Source organism: Notechis scutatus, chromosome 3, assembly GCF_049901735.1.
Source record: "Notechis scutatus isolate UNSWTSFEM ecotype Mainland chromosome 3, rNotScu1.2, whole genome shotgun sequence".
In the NCBI taxonomy this organism is placed as follows: Eukaryota; Metazoa; Chordata; class Lepidosauria; order Squamata; family Elapidae; genus Notechis; species Notechis scutatus.
In genome coordinates this window covers 50,168,834-50,190,050 of record NC_142011.1, presented here as the reverse complement: position 1 = coordinate 50,190,050, position 21,217 = coordinate 50,168,834, and the positions used below count along the sequence as shown (strand labels likewise).

The window sequence follows — 21,217 nt, the reverse complement described above, 5'->3', positions numbered from 1 at the left end:
TTGAGCTCATGGGCACATATGAAATGTTAGGTACTGTTACAATAAGGATATTGCGGGGAATTCTGTATTCACAAATAAAAATAAAACTAGTGAAATGGCTCCCCCCATCTCTTCCTGTCCCCCCCATATGTTCTTCCTTTTTATTTTTGGGGTACAAATGTTTCTTCAGAACAATATTAGGCTGCAGCCACATTTCCCATTTTTCTAATGGAGCCTAAATAGCTATGGGCCTACGTTGTAAGTAAAATGTTAAAGGTCAATGCTTTTTAACACAAGTTTCATATTTGTTTGTTTGTTAAAAGAATGTTTAAAAAAGACTAATATAGGTAGAGACACCTGCAAGCATCAAGGGAGGTTGCTATAAGTATCTTTATGCTTAATGGGTATCATTTAGTTTAGTTATCTAATTAGATAACTGTTAGGAATGTAAGTCACCTAACAGCTATTTGGGTTGGAAATATATAAACCAGGATAGACAATTTAATACTGTCTCTTTAAGCAGGGGTCCCCAACCACCGGTCCGCGGAACAAGTCCTACCGGGCCACTGGCTTGCTGGGCGCCGCCATCATTTTTGATGAAAAGTGCTTCCGGTGAGCTTTTCCGGTAGAAAGCTCACCGGAAGCACGTTTTCATCAAAAAGATGGCGTGCCAGCGCTTCCGTGAGCTTTTCCGGGTAGAAAGCTCACCGGAAGCACTTTTTCATCAAAAAGATGGCGGCGCCCAGCTGATGCCGGTACCGGGCATGGCGCCCAGCTGATGCCGGTACCGGGCCGCGGCATAAAAAGGTTGGGGATCACTGTCTTTAAGGGAATGCAAAAATTGTAATTGGGTGTGGTTTCTCAAACGGCCATAAGATGGAGCCAGAAACCTGGGTTGTTTAGTCTTAGTCTCAGAAGAAGTCTCAGTGAGTTTCCTTCTGTTGGAGTGTATTGCGGTTCCTCCTAATTGACTGATATTCTTGGATTTGATGTAAGTCTGTTACTGAACTGTTTTTGACACTGGACTTCGTTATTGGATTATCCCTGGACTGAAAACTGACTGATTTAACCTGTGAATGATTTTGGACTGCTTATTTTGAACTTTGCTTAACGTTTATTGAAAGTAAAAAACCTACATTTACTGTACAGTGTATCTGTGTGCTGTGTGTGTATTATTCAAACACTACTCTCAATACGTCTCCCTGTATGCGCTCATTCTCCTAACGGGGAATTACCTCAACAATAACTAATTAGAATCATGCTATATGACAATATGGAGACATTTTGGATAATCTAATGAAAATATTTTAGGACAAAAATCTGAATAAAAACAGATGTTGAGGGATTTATATATTTGACATCATTTAAAAAAATGTTCCAAAAGGTGAAACCTAATTTATTTATGGTTAAAACAATGTATATTATTCAGAGTGTTGCGTTCTGGAGTACCAATTCATATTCTATTTGTGTAAACTAGGCATACAGCAATCAGGATTTGTCTCATTTTAATTCCATTTTACCACAGGTGCTTCCAAACATGGTATAGTGGGAGGTGCAATGCAATTAACTTTTAGGAAGATGGGCTTCGACTATTATCCTTTCCACTGGGCAGGTATGTCGCAAAATTAGTGAGATATTGCATATGCACAAATATTCTATTGCAGCAAGTGAAATGAGTGTAGCAAGAGGGAAAACGCAGGGGATACTATTAGCTTTTGTCTGAACTTGCTGCAATGGAGGAAGAGCTGAACATATAGTCCATTCCTGAAAAAGCAGCAATAGACTGCACAGCTATCAATGACACTTTTGCTAAATTTAAATACAATCATATAATTTCCATGGGAGAAAAAATAGGGAATTAGGTCATTCTTTGTATTATTTTTTTAAAAGATTGTAGGGGCTTCATCACTTTTTTCCCCTTTGCTAAAATGGGGGTGCACGTGACACATCTGGCCCAGAGGCCAGGAGTTTTATAGCCCTGGTATAGGGTCTCTTGCTTGAGCAGGGGGTTGGACTAGAAGACCTCCAAGGTCCCTTCCAGCTCTATTCTGATTAAAGGTGGGCAGTGAATATTTCCTTTAACAAGGAAGACATCGAGGGAAGTCGCCATTACTGAGCAAAATTATGAGTAACAAATATTCATTTACTGTGTACAAATTCCATTAGATATAGGAATGGTTTTAAGAATGTGGTTTGGAATCAAATGGCAACATTTGTTAAGCTACAATGGAAAACAGACTATTACATATTAATAAATTTTCAGATAGGTAAATTATATGTATAGTTAACAACAACAAAACCTTTTAACTTAGTTGATCGGAGAGGTCCAGATTAGAAGTGTGTCGTCCAAAATGAAATGAGCTGGATGACAGAAGTATTGTCATTTTGTCAATTTAAACTCCTTATTTTATTCAGGTGATAGCTGCAGACATTGGGTGCGATATTGCGATGCCATGGAGACCTGGGAACATTGGGCAAGAAAACTAGTGAATGAATTCCAAAACAAGATGGGAAAATACAGTGAAGAAACAGGTTCTGCCTTCTTTAAAACTGCAGAGAAGGAATCTCCTTTGAAAAAGAGACAAGGTAACTCAAGATTCTTTATCAAGGTTTTGCAGCTGCAGGCAGCTGGGAGCAGCTTTCAAAGCAAACATGCAAGGTTTAGCAACAGCATGACTTTAGTTAGTTTACTTTATTGTCATTGCACCTCATACAAGGAAATCAAACATCATCTTCAGTGCACATCATGACCATGACCATGACCATGAAAATAAACACAAGCACACATCCTTCACTCTCTACACATTGAACCGAAACCCCCACACACACCACACCACACCAACACTGCACTATACAGCAGAATTCAAAAGAGCTACTGCCCTAGGATAGAAGCTATTTTTCAGCCTATTTGTGCTTGTTTTTATTATTCTGTACCATCTGCCAGATGGTAATAGTTAAAAAAAAAAGGGGTTCCCTGGATGAGATGGATCTTTGAGAATGTTTTGAACTTTCTTAAGGCAGAGGAGCTATGAAGCTCTTCCAAAGAGGGGAGAGGGCAACCAATGATCTTCTGGGCAATGACATTAACCCTCTGGAGTGCTTTCCTATCTGCCATTGTGCAATTGGCAAACCATACAGAGGTGCAGTAAGTTAAAATACTCTCTATGGTGCCGCGGTAGAAGGTCACCAGCAGTTTTTCATTCAGTTGTTGTTTTCTGAGAAGTCTCAGGTAGTATAATCTCTGCTGGGCCCTTTTGACCAGTGTTGCAATGTGAGCACCCCTGACTTTGTTAACCGTTCAAAAGAGGTTCTTCAGATGTGCTCCTATATTTACCAAAGCACCCCTTTTGATCACTTTGCTCTTCTGTATTTGCTCACTCAAAACCTCATTTAACTTCTGAATACTTCTGAATAATGAATACAGGGCAACTGTTGAAGCATCCGCATTGCATTGTGCTACTTATGTGTCTTGTTAAAAACTGAAATTTAGGAATAGGGATGGGGTACAACTTACGATATGTCAAAAATAATGCATATACATCTGGGTTCAGTGCAACTGTATTTAAAAGCACTATTGTCTCATATGAGGAAAGTATACTTCCTCTTGTTTCAAACTGGAATGATGATGGTTCTAATACTTTAAGAGCTTATGAAAGCTAAACCCTGGAATCTATATCAGATATGTATATATTTTTATATAAATATGTGTTTTCCATTTGACAATTGTTTCATGAGAACAAACGCACCATTGTCTTCTATATGTATTGAAGGTGGGAGGATAGCTCTGAAGTTTTGTTGCCTATAATCATTGGTGAGCCCTAATGATAACTCCTGCATATTAAGGTATTTTTAAAATATCCTTGTTCAAAAAGCAGTTTCTGCCTTCTTCTGTTAGTAGTCATGGAAAGGACAATACTAAAGAGGCAGCTATAGAAATAACTTATAAATAAATCAAGCTATAACTTCTGAGCCTCTGCTAAGTAGAATTTTCAAGCACATACAGTTCTATATTTGTTGCATTCAGTATTGTTGGTTTGATACTTTTCATGCCAATAAAGAACTGAAGGTGAGAAAGGCAGAGGACAATACTTCTAAGTTTAAGGATTGATTTTAATGGCTAAAAGGAAGAATTTGTTCTGATTATTATGACGGTTTTGCTTTAAGATGCTGTTTCTAGTTCTCCAAAAAGCTCTACAGAGAAGGGGTTACATCAGGCTACCACACCACCTCATACCCTGCTTGGGCTCCAACGGCCTGCATGGAATAGACTCCGATCCAGTTGCCTGGTTGTTCGAGTTGATGATCTGGATATTCATCAGGTAAAGTTCTAACATTTATTTGGAAAAGTGAGCATCATGCAGATATGTTCCCTTATCTGTGGCTTGTTGCTATTGATGTGGGAAAATGCCACTTAACTAAGGAATCAAAGCATTTGGAGATAGATGCAACAAAGCATCTTTTATTGACATGCAAAACTAATATTGGTCACTGGGCTTTTCTCCACATTGGGCATCTTCTTCCCCTCCAAGGAAGTTTTAGTTTGATTGGTTTGCCTAATATGCACTTAAGAATCATATCTAACAGTAGATAATTATTTATCCCAGTGATCCCACCCAGTGTCATTGGTGGGGCATGATGGGCTGTACCAGCACAAGGGACCATTGTCATCTTCTGATTGTCATGATTTCATCCAGTAAGATATGTAAAAGCTTAAGTCGATTTCATAATTTTCTTCCTTTCAAAGCCAAGTCATAAATATCTGCTTACTTATTTCTGACTTTTAAAGAACAGATAACTAGAAACATATGTTGAATTATTTTTTTTAAAGTTTGATTTTTAACTGGTAGCATCACAGACTATATTATATGATTTTTCACATTTACAGCAAAGTCTATATTTCAACTTTATAAGAAATTATATTTCTTAGTTAATATATTTTTGAACTAATTCATGAGAGTCTATAATTCTAGTTAGTGATTTATGGTATACTCTTCGTTTAAAGCTTAATAGCAATTTTGTTTTTCCTTTAAGAAATGACATGACACAATTTATAACTCTATAAATAACAAAGATATTATAAAACTGATCTCCATGATATTTTAGATCCCATGTTTACATATAGGTAGTTCTTGTTTAGCGACCACAGTTGGGACTAGCAGCTTGATCATTAAGCAAAGTGAATTGACTTCCACTTTCTTTTATTCTGTAGACCAATAAAGGTTGTAAATGCAAGGATTGGTCATAAAGTTACTTTTTTTTATCACTGTCATAACTGCAAATAGTTGCTAAACAAGACAATCACTAAATGATCACTACCTGTACTTGGATTTTGCTAATATTTTACTATCTTATTATTTTGATATAACGCTTGTTTTTTATGGTTTATATTCTTTTTTTTTAAATGATTAATTTAAAAAAGAACTTTATTAGAGCAAAACAGTTTTCCACCCAAAAAAAAGAAAAAAGAGGGGGAATAAGAATCAGCTCAAATTTCTGTCTCACTTATAACACAAGAATATACTATTTGAAAAGTATTGTATAATAGCGCTTCAAAAATTTCACTGACTGGTGCTTTTCTTCTTCTAAAATCTTTCATGTCCTACATTACATATACTTAAGTGTAAAAGTCCAAAGAGTATCACTGTCATAATTCATATGTATGTACCTATATACATATCCAATATTTCTGTTGCTTTCCAGGTTTCCACAGCTGGACAGCAGAGTAAGAAACCTTCAACATTACTTTCCTGTAGGAGGAAATTATTGAAACTTCCGGAACAAACGTCAGCAATCCATATAGTATTCACAGAGTACTATTTTCCAGACCAAACTACTTTTCCAGGTGACCATCTCAGGAATCATATTCCTCTAATTTTTTTTTACAAACTTTGATAAAAGTGGCAACATTACTATTTCTTTCAGCTTAACACATTTCACTTTCATTTCCGTCATGTTTTTCTTAATACAAAAAAACCTGTAAAGATAGAATAGCAGTTGCACAGCCCTTTTTTTTTTAGGTCTCTATGTGGAAGCATCTTATTCTTTCTGCTTCTTTGTTACAGTTTAGGAGTATGCTCTGTCTCCCTGGGGATTTGGAAATTTGCCCAAATAATGCCTGTAGGGGGCATGAGGCATCCCTCTAGACTAGGGGTCCCCAACCCCTGGGCCAAGGCCTTCTACTGGGCTGTGGCCTATTCAGAATTGGGCTGTGCGAGATGCGGGCTGGCAAGCACAACTCCACTTGCATGAGCAGCAGGCTGACACATACATGTGCCCGCTGACCCATTGGTTGTGTGGCCCAGTTCCTCTCTCCCCCCCAGCTGGGCTGTCAAGCCGCAAAGGTTGGGGACTGCTACTCTAGCCCTATTTAAGGCAGCCTTCACTAATGGAAGTTCTCCAAATGTGTTGACTACAATCCTCTATCATACCCAGCTAACATGGTCAGTAGTTGATCTAAAGTGGTTCAGAATTGGTTTCAAGATCGATTGCTATTGGATTCAAGAATCAGTGGAACACTAACCTATATATTTTTTTCTTTTCACCAGTCCCAAGTCCAAACTTGTACTTGCAGATGAATGGTTTGGTTTTCACTTTGGACACAAGGAGCATGCTTTGGGTGAATTTATTCTGCCTTGATCTCTATCGCAGTCTACAACAGTTTAAAGCTATATACAAGCTGGAGAGTTCTGGAAAAAGGGAAGAACACATTGATATTCGATTGGATGGCTTTATGTTAAAGGTTTGTTTGTTTGCTTTTGCTTCTATCGCGTCTTAAATTAGGTAGGCAAAAAAGTCTTGAGCACTTGAGGAGGATGAATGAAGGATCATTTCTTTTAGTGGAACAAGCTCTTTGCTCTTTCTTCCTGTGGAGTTAGTGAAACATTTGACAGCTTTCTTCAGATTATATTGCAGAAAATCATAAAAAGCTGCTAGTCTGAGAGAAAATGACTCATTGATAAATATTGTTGATAATTAAGATTGATCATTTGTATGAAATTTTGTCATCAACTGGGGATGTCCTTTATATCTCTGCACTGTCCTAAGTGTAGTAGTGGGTGTGCACGAGAAAGAGCAAGTATATTTCAAATAAGACAATCTGTGAACAGCCCAGTTAGGCTTGTTTGTTTTATCCACTGACAGCTTTTATATCATTTGCAACCCCCTTTTTTGGTTCTACATGGACTGATAGTATTTTAACTGGATCATTTCATGTAGTCATTTTAATTGAGATTTTAATTTTTATTATTGCAATGCCATCAATGTGTAACTCAGTTATTAGACTCCTGATATTTTGCTACCATAGGATGATTCTCCTCTTACAAGCTCTGTGAAGTAAATTTTCCCTTGATTTAGTGTTTATAGTGTTTATAAAAAAGATTACTAGAGTCTTCTAACTATCGTAAAACTGTTTAAACAAGAGTATGTTTCCGTAATGTAGACTACAAATGTCTTGTAGGATCATATGTTAAATTTGGGGAATTTTATTTTTCCCTTATTCACCCATAACAGAGTTGTGTGGCCTTATGTAGATCACAATCTGCCAGCTTCAGTTCCTCATTGCTAATATAAATAATTTTTTATCAAGATAACATGTTAGTAGTGTGCTGTAAGCATTTTTAAATACTCACTTAAATCATGTTTTATTTCTGTGCTTTTATGGCCATATAGATCATTCTTAATATTCCTTCTGTACCTCATACAGGTAAACATCCCAGTGGACAAAAAAGTAATTGATCACCAGGACCGTCCCCAGTGTCTCTCTATGTCCACATCAGAAGTGACAGCTACTAATACAAGGCATGCACCTCATTGCAGTTGTTTAGCCCTGCAGAACCTGTTCCGTAGATTTGCTGCTTCTGAATTCTTCCATTCTAGCTATACCAAATTCCCTAAATTTCAGGACAACTTTAGTCTTTTGCATACCCTCTTTCTACGTCACGCATACCAGGTGGATACCAGTGTCCAGCAGCAAACAGATTTCTGTCATTTTCCTGGCAAATCTTCTGTTTTTGAAGATCTTTGGTCTGTTAATTTTACCCAGGTGTCCTTGGATTTTGAGGGGACCAAAAGTTCCAAAGGAGAGGCCCTTAACTTTATCTACCCTTTCCCACTCTGTATGTGGGCTTGCCTCCCAAAGAAATGGGAACAAGCCCAGGCAGCAATGCTGAAAATTTCATCTACCTCAAATGTTAGACTTAAATCTTCCACAACTTTTAGTAATCATACTGAGAACCAGATATTTTCTAGTGAGGAGCAATTCTGCCAAAGATCAAAGACTGAGCAGAATTTGAGAAGCATCTACCTTACCCCTGAGGCAAAGCAAGTCATGGAAGAAAGTTGTACTGTTAATGATGAAGGAAAGGATAATGATACAGAAATATCTGCCGATATCCATGTACTTCTGTATTCAAGTGCTCATATGAAGATGCAACTCACTCATTATCAGTATTTGATGCTACTTAGGATGAAAGAAGTACTACAGACTTTTCAAGAGCAATTTACCCTAGATACCCAGGAAATAACTGGGTCACCTTTAGATTCCATAACCACTTGCATAGGCATCATGTTCAACAGTACTGAGGTGGCTTTGCTGATGCATCCTGTTCCTGGTTCTTCACTAGAACCGAGATCTGTAGATTCAGATACTACCAGTCTAGTTGAATCTGAACTCTCAGCTTCCGAGAGTAGGGAAAAACTAATTGCTGAAAGCAAAGAATCAGATGTCAGCTCCGAGAAGGAAAATAGTAGTCCCATAAAAATGTTAGAAGATACTGGAACTGAGAATACAGATAGGAATATGACTGCATCACAAAATGGAATGCTGAAATCCCAAACTGATGGATCATTGACGGAAGAATTTCATAGTCAAACCACTGGACAGAGGAGCCCTGTAGAAGAAGCACATGAAGCTGAAGAAATCCCTGATGCAGAGAAACAGTGTGAGCACATCAACCCACCTAAGACTTCTGAAGTTCTTCCTTCCAGACCATCTTCCATTGTAGATCCTTTAGGTGGTATACATGTCTCTCTTAACGGGCAAGAAGAGTTGATTCCATTGAGAAACATGGAGCTGGAGTTATCTAGTGCATTGCATATAACAAAGGATGCCACCAAGGAAGCCTTGCATGTTACTATGGACCTCACTAAAGAAGCCATGTCAATTACAAAAGATGCTTTCAGCTTGAGCAAGGAAAAAATGGCTTCCATGCAGAAAATGCTGTTCCACCCCCAAATCAAGTGAGTAATACTTGAAACTAACACAACAATTAGGATAATAGTGATTATTGCCATCTTCTGTTCCATCTTCCTTTATGTGTTTGGGCAAGTGTAATCCAGAGTTTGTTTTATTTTATCTTTTACCTGCTATTGAATTATTGAATAGGCCTTTGATTATAGTTCTTTTTGATTACATTTTTTCTAGGAGTCTTGTCACTTATTCCATATGCTGGTTTTAGGATGAACTACTCTGCCATGATATTAAGGAATCATAGTTTTAGAATTTTAGAAACAAGCTGTGTATGTTGTAGATTGTCTTTAGATAAATCTCCTGGTACTCTGTAAGCATTTTTACTATGCTAGTCTTTTTTCCCCTTGTAATTAATTTATCATTGCCATTTTTCCTCTCTAGGGTTTTCAGACTTTACACTATTTTTTTCAGAGTTACAAATGTTATTATGGAAAGTTAAAAAGCTACTTAGAGTTCTTTATATCTTTGCTACTTTTTCAACCCAAGAGAGGTAATTACTGCTGGCCATGTAACATTTGAGAGGGCAAAATATCCTTTTCATCCCATACACTGAAGCCACTGAAGCAGCTCATTGCTGTCTTCTAATTCATCTTTATATTTATTCTTCTGAGTGGATGTGTGTAGTAAAATACCACTTATAGGAAATAGATTCCAGTGAGACAAAATTGCCATTTCTCTCACAGGAGTAGAAAGGAGAGAACTGCGATGTGTTTTTTTTCTTGCCGAATACAAAATTGCATGTGTAATATATACAGATATGGCCAAAGGTATTGGTACCCCTCAACTTTTGCCAAGTACTGGTAGCCCTCGGCTTACAACAGTTCATTCAGTGACAATTCAAAGTTATAACGGCACTGAAAAAAGTGTCAGTTTTTCACACTTATGACCGTTTCAGTGGTCACGTGATCAAAATTCAAATGCTTGGCAACTGGTTCATATTTATGAGGGTTGCAGTGTGTTGGTGTCATGTGATCCCCTTTTGTGACCTGACAAGCAAAAGTCAATGGGGAAGCCAAATCAACTTAACAATCGTGTTACTAACTTAATTGCAGTAATTCGCTTATCAGCTGTGGCAAGAAATGTAAAGTGGGGCAAAATTCACTTAACATACGTCTCACTTAGCAACAGAAATTTTGGGCTCAATTGTGGTCGTAAGTCAAGGACTACCTGTAATTCCAATTCTATAAATTGAAACTGACACAAGTAAATGGCATCCACTTTTCCTTACTCCAAAGAGCAGACTCATTGCTTTTGATGTGTGACTAGGCACGGACCTAATTATTGGTACTCTAAACTAATATTTTGTAGCACATCTTTTTGAGGCAATAACTGCAGTCAAACTCTTTCTGGAGCCTTGAATAATACTTCTACACTTCTCAACTGGCAATTTGTTCCATTCCACTCCATTTGAGCAAAATTGTCCCAATTATCTCATGTTTGATGGGTCCTTCTCTCAATTGGGATTTTCAGCTTTTTCCATAAATGTTTTACTCGATTCAGATCAGGACTCATAGCAAGCACCCACTTCAGAACAATACAGTGTTTATTTTTCAGCCATTTGTTGGTTTTCTTAACATTCTCTTAGATGTAAGTTTTTGTTATAATTCTGATGTAGATAAAGCTTTCTAACACTAGGCACTATATTCCACTCCAGAATATCTTGATGATGTTCTGATTTCACTGTATCCTGCAAGGCGTAAAAGACGATACCAGAGGCAGCAAAGCAACCCTATAATATTAGGGAGCTTCATCCATGATTCATTTGTAGGGGTGGCGGTCTTTTCTTTAAAAGTATCATTTTTTTCCCAAATTTTTTTTCTGTTTTGTTGAAAACAGAACTGCTGTGATTTATCAAAAAGCTCTAATTTTTCTTCATCTGACCAAAGGACATTCTCCCAAAAGAACTGTGGCTTGTCAGCATGCATTTTAGCAAATAGTCTGCTTGAGAGATTACTAAAATTTAATAATGTCACTTAACTTCTAATGGCTACCAGTAATTATGTCTGTGCAATTATGTTAAAAACAAAATGTCTTTATTTTATAAAGACTATAGAATAAAGAATGGTGGATGCCATTTACTTCTGTCAAATTTAATTTACTTCATGACAAATTGGGACTCTCTGGAAAAAATGAAGAGACAACAACACTTATGACCATATCTGTAGGCTTACATGATAACTATGTTCATTAATGCCAACAAATTTTGATCTGTGGTTGTCAGCAGAGATCCTTCACCAAAGCCTGAAGAAGCAGCAGTGACTCAAGTAGGAAGTAATAGTGAAAGTACGCGTTTCTCCTCCATGAAGAAGACTGCTTCACAACATTCCTTTGATACCAATTCATTAGATGGCAGTGGTCTTGAAGATAGACTGTCAGTAGATAGTGATGGCAGTGATGGCTTTGTAATGCCTATGAATTCAGGTAATAAGAGCTTATTTGGTTTTGGTCTTATTACAGATTAATTAAATGGAACATATGGAATCGTAAAGTAAAAACATTTAGTATTTTAGAAGATTTCTTACAAAGTGGCTACCTTGGGAGAATTGCATATTCTGAAAACAGCTGCTGTGGCAGGTCATCACAAGTCAATCGTTTGCCAGAATGGTTGGTATCTATCATCCCAATGGAACCTCTGTTGGGCCCAAAGATATCCTGTAAATAAATGTGCTACTTCTTTCTCTTACATCATGCCAACTTTCCATTTCATTTTTTAGTTCAAAGAATATGTTTTTAAAAGGCTAGCTAGAGCAGAGCATCTCGTGGGCATTAATCTATACCTGTCAGGTATAAGGAATTGGCAGGGAGCTACATGTTGCTGAACTGTTGCTCTTAGCAGCTCCTAGGAGGTATGACAGTAGTAATGCTGGGAATTATATAATCTGGTCTGTTAAATAGTTATGTTTGAAAAAAATATGTAAAAGTGATATTATGGATAAAAGCGAGAACTTCTTAAACCAACTACTTCTTTAACCATTTTTTTCTTATTTCCATTGAGGAAACACAAAATTCATCTACTGCATAGGTTATATAGTGGGTGAGTCATTCTGTAGAAGATGAGTCAGATAAAATTTATCTAATATCCCTGGGAATTTATCTATTGGGGTGAAATATAAACAGATATTTATATTCCTCTGAAATTAGCAGTGTAATATGGTAATATGAGTGAGATGGTTTCAGTTTCCTTATTGCCACATGGAAACGTCACTCTGCTATGGGGTTTTTATTATACCTGCCTTGAAGTACTGCTGGTGGAAGAGTATTTTATCCAGCTTTAAAAATGCTTTTTACAACTTGGAGAAAATCAGGTTTTGCAGATAACATGCTGATTCCCAAGTCTCTTAATTTATTTACATTCTGCCATGTTGGGATAAGTGTTGACTTTGGTCTGAAACTCTACATCGCTTATTCTTTTATGATTCATTGTTTGGCTTGATCATAGCCTATTGATATTAAAAATGGTAGAGAGAGCCCAGATGAAGTCAACTTATATTCCACTGCCTGTTTCCAGGGAAAAGACAAATTATCTGTTAAAATTAAGGGGGTCAGTCCAATTGGAAAGAATTGTATTTTAAGCCAGTATATTATCGTCATCTTCCAGGCTCTGTCCTGGATTAACGGCATTCCTGTCTCGAGTCTTAACTGGGCATTTGGAATTCCATTGGGAGCAGCTAAAATTGATCGCAAAAAAATTGTTTGCACAGTTTCCTTGTTGAGTGTTTTGATGGTGAGATTTTTTTTCTTGTCATAGATTTTGTTGGTCATGTAATTGATGTTGATAACCATACCAAAGTAACGGAAATCGAAAATCAAATCCCGAGATGAAGAAACATGGGATTTATATTTAATACTTGGTGCCCTCTGAGCTTTGTTATTTGCTTATGGACATTTCAGTACCCAACTAGTTAACATCATGCCATTGATGATGTTATGTAGTTGGAGAATGTAATGTCTTGCAAACAAACAACTAAGCTCAGAGATCACCAAGGATTCCACAGTTCACCCTAAGCTACATATATTCTCCTTTACCTTTTTTGTTTTTTTTAAGTCATTTCCTCCATTAAATAAAACTCTTAAATCCAGCCTATAATCCTAAACTTCACAAATTGTTCCCTATTTAAAGACTAACAAGGGCAAACCCTGCATAGCTGTCTAAATTTATGAAAGTTGGTTATGTGCTGCAAGTGTTGGCTGATGAATAAAGAGGGCAATAAATCACAAGTATATTTAGGGAAATAAAGTTATTTAAAAGTCCTGAATATGACAATATTAGAAGTACCATTCATAATTTCTACCAAGATGTTGTGCTGGAATTGAATCCATCTTTTTTATTGTTATATTCCAGTGTAAATATTACTCATTTTTATGGAAAGATACAGAATTCTTAATTATTTTTACAATTAAAGAGATTCAGTTTGATGTAGTTGTTAATGTGGTGGTCCAAAAAGTAGAAGACTGAGTCCTCAGCCTCCTTTAAGCTTGAAAGCCAGTTAATTTGTGTGTGTGTGTGTGTGTGTGTGTGTGAGAGAGAGAGAGAGAGAGAGAGAGAGAGAGAGAGGGAGGGAGCAAGTGGAGATAGATGAAATAGTAGTTATGGTAATAATAATTCCAAAAAAGTCTAGAACATCACTGAACACCATCTGCATTAACAAAATCAGCCATTTGCAAAAAGGCAGTTTTACTTGGAACAGCTTACAACTTGCAATGATACCTTTAACAACATTAAACAAAAACATCTGTTTATTCAAAGGCCTTGGGAAGGATAAGCGGATAAAAAATGCCAAATCCAGTCTAAACAGCTGGCTCACTACAATCAAGCATAATAATAATAATACTATAGTATTCTTTATTTCAGTTTTAAAACTTTCCTTTTGGGGGCAAAAGAAGTCAGAATTCTAGATAACTCATGCTAGAATTAGTACTGAAGACTTTTTTTTCCAGAATTCTTGCAATGTTTTCTGTGCTAAAAATACTTAAAATGTTGTTGTTTTTATTTCAGAGACGAGTCTTGATCTTCTTACCTTAGGACAACTTCCCCAGATGCCTAATGATAGAGACATTAGATCAAGCTCAGTGGGAGAGGAAGAAAGAGGATCAACGTGTGTTAACAGCTCAGCTTCTCTGAGTGGACAGGATCCTAATACTCAGTTGGTCAGATTCTTGTGATTTTTTTTTCTTGTTATTTTGACAACAATTTTTCTGTAGAATTTGAGAATTTGAGCCTCCATTTATTCTGAGCTTTCTGTTTTAGGTTTCTGTGCTGGTGTTAAAAACGAGTGAATTGAATTGTGTAGTAGAATCAAAGGGAGATGATATGACACTTGCTCTTCAAGTTATGGAACTAACTCCTCAACATCTGGGAAATATCAGCATGTGGCAGTACCTGCAGAATGCTCCCACAGGTATATTAGTGGTCAGCAAAGTATTTAGCTGCAGTTTGGCAGCTTTGATGCTAATGTGCAAATCTGTGTAAATAAAACCTTTCTCTGCTAGCACAGTTGTATGTCTCGGTATGTAAATGATACTGAAATAATAATCCCGCTTTGCTTCCTCTCACCAACAATGGGGCACAAAAAGACAGCAGGTAATTTTTGAACTCAGACATGCTAAGAGTTAGTACCAGGATCCTTCATTCTAAGTGTTAATGGGCAGAGCTGAAGAAAATGGGAGGTAAAGCATTTGTTTGATACTGAGAGGTGCTATCAGATTGCTGATTTTTTGCTACCATAGATTATCCTGGCTCTTCTCTTATCATGTCCTTAAGAAAGCTGAAGCACAAAGAGCCAATTGTTTTTTTTTTAGCTTCAACCACTCTCCATCTTTCTTAGCACATTATTATTTATACAGGAACAATTGCCCATCCACTAGTCCTGAATTAGAGAATCTTATTTTCTATTCAAGGCACTTTTCTTTTGAACCTTCTGTAGTGTATAACTGCTGGTATCAGATGTGAATAGAACTGAAGTGTATGGGTAGGGCTGCCTGTGGTCCCCAAATTTTTGGTTGCAATTTTCAGGGATTGCTTGGATATTGCTACCAAACTGCAGTTTTGAAGAATAGCAGAATAAAAAATTGTTATATATATATATTAAATAATTTTATTCCGATTTTGTTTTTATCCTTATCCCCATCTAATTTCTAGAGGTAAATTCTTAGCACCCAGTTCAAATGCCAGCCATGCCCTTAAGCCCCTAAAATATTATTCAGTTAGAGTTGTGCGTTTTCATTCTCTTTTTTACAAACCTTTCATTCCCCTTGCCACCCAGATCTCTATGTTTAATTTATAGTAATAGTAGTATTATAATTATTACTGAAAATATCTGTTGGAATGATTTTATTCTTCAGGAGATGCAAACACAGAGAGGTCTACAACTACTGAAACTATCCAAACCCAACCTGAGGTGTGTTTACAATATGAAATTGGACCAAGTGCTGCAGTGCACTCACCTCTGGCTGCCCAAAATGGGTTTTTTCATATGCTGATCCATAGCTATGAGGCAGAGCTTCTGACATCGTCTCTTTCTAGCATTGGGCTCTTCCTTGAAGATGAAATCATTCCTGAAGTTATTCCCATGAAGATTGAGATTGTGAATACCAAAATTACATTAAAGGTAAGTATGTACTCTTAGCATTAATAAAGGTTGGAAAATGTAGGAAACTTCTGTGGAAACCATTTTTGTTTCTACAGTGTCCTGAAAGAGTTATTGATATAAAACATTTAAATTAGACAAATGGTTTACTCTCAAATAATTAAAATTTAAGATCCTCATATAATTTGATATTGAATGTCATTATTTATACCGAAAGTCATTTGGATAACTCATAGTAAAGTAAATAAAATGTTCCTTGCTGAAGAAAAATAACTATGGTTTTTGCAAAGCTAGTCTCACTAACCTTTTAGATGGCGAATAACACATAATGTACAGGCCATACGTGACCTAGTGCTTTTGCAGAGAACCCAGATCTCACCATGTTCCCCTATACAAATTGTTATGCTCAGTCTTCATTGTGAGGACAAAGAGTAGGGCTTATCCACTTAAACTTTCTTAAAAGCAAAACTATGTAGTGAAGTATATATAAATAACTATATGTAAGCATAATGGGATAATTGTTATTGTGTGGGGAGGAAAAAAATTAGGCCATCTGTTTTTAACAAATTAATAAAGGATTTGGAGTTACAGATGAACCAATCTGATGGATAGTACCAAGTATTCAAAGTAGTAAAAATAAAAAAACCAAAGGACTCCAGAGAGATAATTAAAAGGACTGACAACAAAATAGCAAATACAATGAAACATTTGTCTTTAAAATCTGATGTAGGCATACACACTGGTAGGAGTATTGAAGCTAGTAATCACAAAAAAAGGGATCCTGCAAAAATTTGAACCAAGTCAATAACTTCCCTAAACAGCAGATGCATGCTGGTCTTGGGGTGGTTAAAGAAATAATATAAAGTTTTTGTAATCTCTTTATACAATACTTTCATATAGCAATACTTGGAAAACAATCTATAGTACTGACCATTACATCTCAAAGAAAGAACTAGAAAAATCAGATATGGTATTGAGATTCAGATATTTAGGAGATGGAGTAATTTTCCTTCAATTAAAATTATAAATACTGAGAACTATGGGGAAGTCCTCAATTAATGATGTTCTTTCAGTGACTATTCATGCTTACGGTGGCACTGAATGAATGGTATTCATGTCCGGTACTCAAAATCTGGCGTTCCAGCACCTCTGTGGTCATATGATTGCGATCTGGGCATTTAGCAACTGGATAACACTTTGTGATGGTTGCAGCATCCTGCAATCTCATGAGGCCATTTGCAATCTTCCCTGCTGGCTTCCCACAAGCAAAGAAAATGTCAGCTTGGAAGCCATTTTTTATTTGAGGCTTCTGGGTTGCCATATTCAGTGCCTGGGAATTTGGGAAGGGGGATTTCAAGGAGCAGTGGAAGATTAGCCACAACATTCCTTTCTCAGAAAGTCAAGGACATGTTACCCTGCACCTGGAGGGAATGACTGGGGGTAGTCTCCAGTTGGAACGAAGTGAGGATTGGACAATGTGATGGATACTTAGGTGCAGGGGTTGGATTTTGGGTTTTTGGGGTTAGGGAAAACCAGAAATTCTGAGATTCAGGTTTTCCCCAGATGTGCCAATATGACATTTCTAATAAAACGGATCTTTGGGAAGATGATATTCTCAGAGTCTTTTTCTTTGGAGGTTGTTACTTGGAACACACATAAAACAAGTAGGAAGAGTAGCAAGTTGCTCAGGTAGGTCTTCCCCCACCTGCAGCACCCACCCTCAGCCCCACTATCCACACACCACACCAGCCCTTCATGACTGTGCATTAATCAATCCAAGCCCCACCGCATTCATGTCATGTCCCAGTGTCCCTTCATGCACTTTGCAGCAACCACTTATTTGCCTGCCAGCCTGCTGGGAAGTTGCCTGGGAATTACAAATTCCTACTGTTTCTCCATTGATTTTCCTTGTTGAGAGCTGGCAGGTTGTAAGAAAATCTTAATGACCTACGATCCTTGCTTAATGATGGCAATGTGAAGTGCCAGGATTGCCATTTCTAAGTGATATGGTCACACTGCACTTTATGACTGTATTACTTAATGATGGAAATTCTAGTCCCATGTACCATCATTAACTGAGGACTACCTGGGTTTGATTTAGAAAAAAAGAATACCAGAGATGGAAAGTTTAATTTTTTTATGTTATATTATCACTTTCCTACTAGAAAGCATCACAGAGAAAAGCTAATATCTTACAATCTAAAATGAATGAATGAATGAATTCTTTATTGGCCAAATGTGATTAGACACACAAGGAATTTGTCTTGGTGCATATACTCTCAGTGTATATAAAAAGAAAATACATTCGTCAAAACAAAGTACAATACTTAATATAGTCATAGGATACAAATAAGCAATCAAATCATACTAGGAAACAGTAAATATAAATAGTAAGGATACAAGCAACAAAGTTACACAGTTACAAAGTTAACAAGTGGGAGAGGGTGGGTGTCAGCCTTCAAGATCTTCTCCCTTTGCTTTGCATCTTTTGGCTGTCATAAGTAACGGGGGGGAGGAGGGGGAAAACTATGGGAAGTGAGCTGGAGGTGTTACAAACCAGAACTGTATAAACTGGGGGGGGGGGGGAGTATTCTATTCCTTGCTTAGCTTTCTCTTCTATACTATGCGCAGCTGCAAACCTTTATCAAACTATGCCAAGGTCAATGGACAGAAGCCTCATCACCACCTGGAGATGTCCACGTGATGATATTCACAACTTTTAATTGGAAGAACCATTTGAACTATTGGGGGTGGGAACATTGCCATTACTTTGTATATGTGATTTACGTGCCCATTTTCTCAGATTCAGAATTCTTTTGTTGCTACCATTGATTTCCAGTAAAAGATATCTTTTCTCTGATTAACGGAGTCTAAGTATTTCTTTCTTGGATTTTGAATGGAGCACCAGCTGACATTATTCTGAATCTCACCTTACCAGCCCACCCGGAGAGATAATAAATTTTCTTCCGAGGGGGTCTGAACATCATGTCAAGTCCAGCCAGCGACCAAGAAGACCTGGGAGCAACTGGAGGACAAGATTCTCTGCTGCTAGAGGAAGCAAGGGAAGCTGACTTGTTAGCAGAGCTAAATCTTGGGGAAAAACCAGCTGTAAAACCCAAGTGGTCCCTGGGAGTCGGATGGAAGGATCCTGAGGAAAAGCCTCATCCAGGAGTGACCACTACCTGTCGGCGTGGAAGAGAGGAGCCATGGCAAGAGAAGGAAAGGAAGAACTTTTTACTAAATTAAGCCATGCATCTTCTAAATGAAGCCATCGGAGAACCTCAAACTGAACAAAGGTATGAGGAAGAGGAGGGGGAGGCAGCCCCAACCAGAAGTAGCAGAGCACCACCCCCATGCTAGCGCAACAGGCAGCAGCAGCTCAGGGGGCCCCCAGTGGGAGGAGTAATTGCCAGAAGAACTCCAAAGGTGCCTCCGTTGGAAGTAAAATATGGGGGGGGATCCCAAGGAGTTAGGATTTTTCCTGGCACAAGTCTGGAGCCATATGGAGGAATACGGAGGGCTCTGGAGGGAACATCTGCAAAGTGGATGGTGACTTTGCATAATGATAATGCCCCTCAGCTGATGAATTATGACCTGTTCATGACTGCGCTGTGGGCCAGGTTTGAAGACCCACTTGCTGAACGTAAGGCCAGAATTAGGATGAAGACCATAAATCAGGGGCGGAGATCAGTGGCCAACTACACCCAGGAATTTAGAGAGCTGGCGTGTCATATTCGAGGCTGGTCCCAGGGAGCCCTGATAGAAGCGTTCAAGGATGGGTTAAATGAAGATGTATACCAAAGCTGCATTGCCAGAAGAGACCCCAATGAGCTGCAGATGTGGTAGGTGCTGGCAGCAGAGGTGGAAATTGATCTGACCCGAAACAGACACCGGGGGGGGGGGTCTGGTTGGAGCAAGTCCTCCCCCACCCGTCCTCGAGAAGCCTTAAAACCCCAAAAGGGAGGGATGGCGGCGAAACCCAAGACCACTGCTTGCTTCCGATGTGGGAAGGAAGGTCACCGGGCTGCAGACTGCTGGGCCAAGTTGGAACCCAAGGGGGCTCCAGGAGGAGGAAAAAGACCTGGAAAACCCCGAGCGAAGCCTCGCGAAATGGCGCTTAAAGGGGACGAGGTTGTAGAGGTCGCCCCTCTGAAAGGAGAGGAGCTGGGACCTCCAACCTCTTCTGAAGAGAGTGAATTCGAATCGGAAGACGACTCACTGGTAAGTCCAAACAAGGGCCCTATGACCATTCCAGTGAAGTTAAGGGTACCCACATCGGGAGCCAAAGGGAAAATGCTGGCCTTGTTAGACTCTGGGTGCACAAGGTGCGTAGTCAGCTTGGAAGTAGTGGAGAAAATGGGCTTAAGACTAAAGACCTTAAAAACGCCCATAGCCTTTTGCCAATTGGATGGATCAGTAGCTGGGGGCGGCCCTGCACATTTCATAACGGAACCCATAGAAATGACAATGGGGAAGCATAGAGAGACTTTGTGCTTTTTTGTTTCCTCTGGAATGGAACGGCCGCTAATACTGGGATTGCCCTGGCTCCGGAAATGGAACCCCCACGTCGATTGGAGGAGGGGGTCATTGCGCATACGTACTGACCAGCGCCTGGAAGGGGAGGGGCGATCTCAACTGAAGGGGGAGGAGAAAATTCCGGAGGAATATTGGGACTTAAAGGAAGTATTCAGTGAAAAGGCCTCGGATGAGCTTCCGCCCCATCGTTCAACAGATTGTAGTATTGAAATTTTACCCGGGGTGAAACTCCCAAAACCGAAGCTGTACTCGATGACACCACGGGAGCTAGAAGAGCTGTGGTCATTTATCGATAAGAATTTGGAACGTGGGTTCATCCAACCCGCTAGACCCCGGGTAGCGGCCCCAGTGTTGTTCCGTGAAAAGAAAGATGGCTCCCTTCGCTTATGTGTTGATTATAGAAATGTGAACGCTATTTCAGTGGAAAACGTGTACCCCCTCCCCTTGATGAAGGACATGTTGACCCACCTGGCCAAAGGGAAAATTTTTACGAAGCTCGATTTGAGAGAAGCGTACTACCAGGTTTGAATTAAGGAAGGGGATGAATGGAAAACCGCTTTCAACTGCCCGATGGGTTGTTTCCAATTCAACGTTCTTCCATTTGGCCTACAGGGGCCCCCAGCAGTATTCATGCAAATGATCAATCAGGTGTTACATGAACATTTATACAAAGGGGTTTTGGTTTACCTTGATGATATCCTTATCTACACAGAGACTCGTGATGAACATGTGAAACTAGTGCGGTCAGTTTTGGAAAAACTCCGAGCCACTAAGCTGTATGCAAAATTGTCCAAGTGTGAATTCCATGAGGAGAAAATTGACTATTTGGGTTATCGCATCTCACATGAGGACATAGAAATGGATCCGG

At 38.6% G+C, this 21,217-nt stretch overlaps 1 protein-coding gene across 5 annotated transcripts in view; it reads left to right on the top strand.

Moving 5' to 3' along the window:
- Positions 1-21,217, top strand: part of BLTP3A (bridge-like lipid transfer protein family member 3A) — a 61,624-nt gene that overhangs the window by 28,764 nt on the left and 11,643 nt on the right. For 2 of the 5 annotated variants that reach the window (XM_026680363.2, XM_087959813.1), the window contains exons 9-18: positions 1,505-1,591; positions 2,395-2,565; positions 4,144-4,298; positions 5,680-5,821; positions 6,525-6,718; positions 7,682-9,216; positions 11,451-11,647; positions 14,223-14,374; positions 14,475-14,625; positions 15,569-15,834. In XM_026680363.2, the coding sequence (XP_026536148.2) occupies positions 1,505-1,591; positions 2,395-2,565; positions 4,144-4,298; positions 5,680-5,821; positions 6,525-6,718; positions 7,682-9,216; positions 11,451-11,647; positions 14,223-14,374; positions 14,475-14,625; positions 15,569-15,834 (3,050 nt within the window). Of the gene's footprint in view, positions 1-1,504; positions 1,592-2,394; positions 2,566-4,143; positions 4,299-5,679; positions 5,822-6,524; positions 6,719-7,681; positions 9,217-11,447; positions 11,648-14,222; positions 14,375-14,474; positions 14,626-15,568; positions 15,835-18,444; positions 18,661-21,217 lie in introns of those variants that run through there. The other 3 variants (XM_026680362.2, XM_087959812.1, XM_087959811.1) reach the window with 2 other exon arrangements.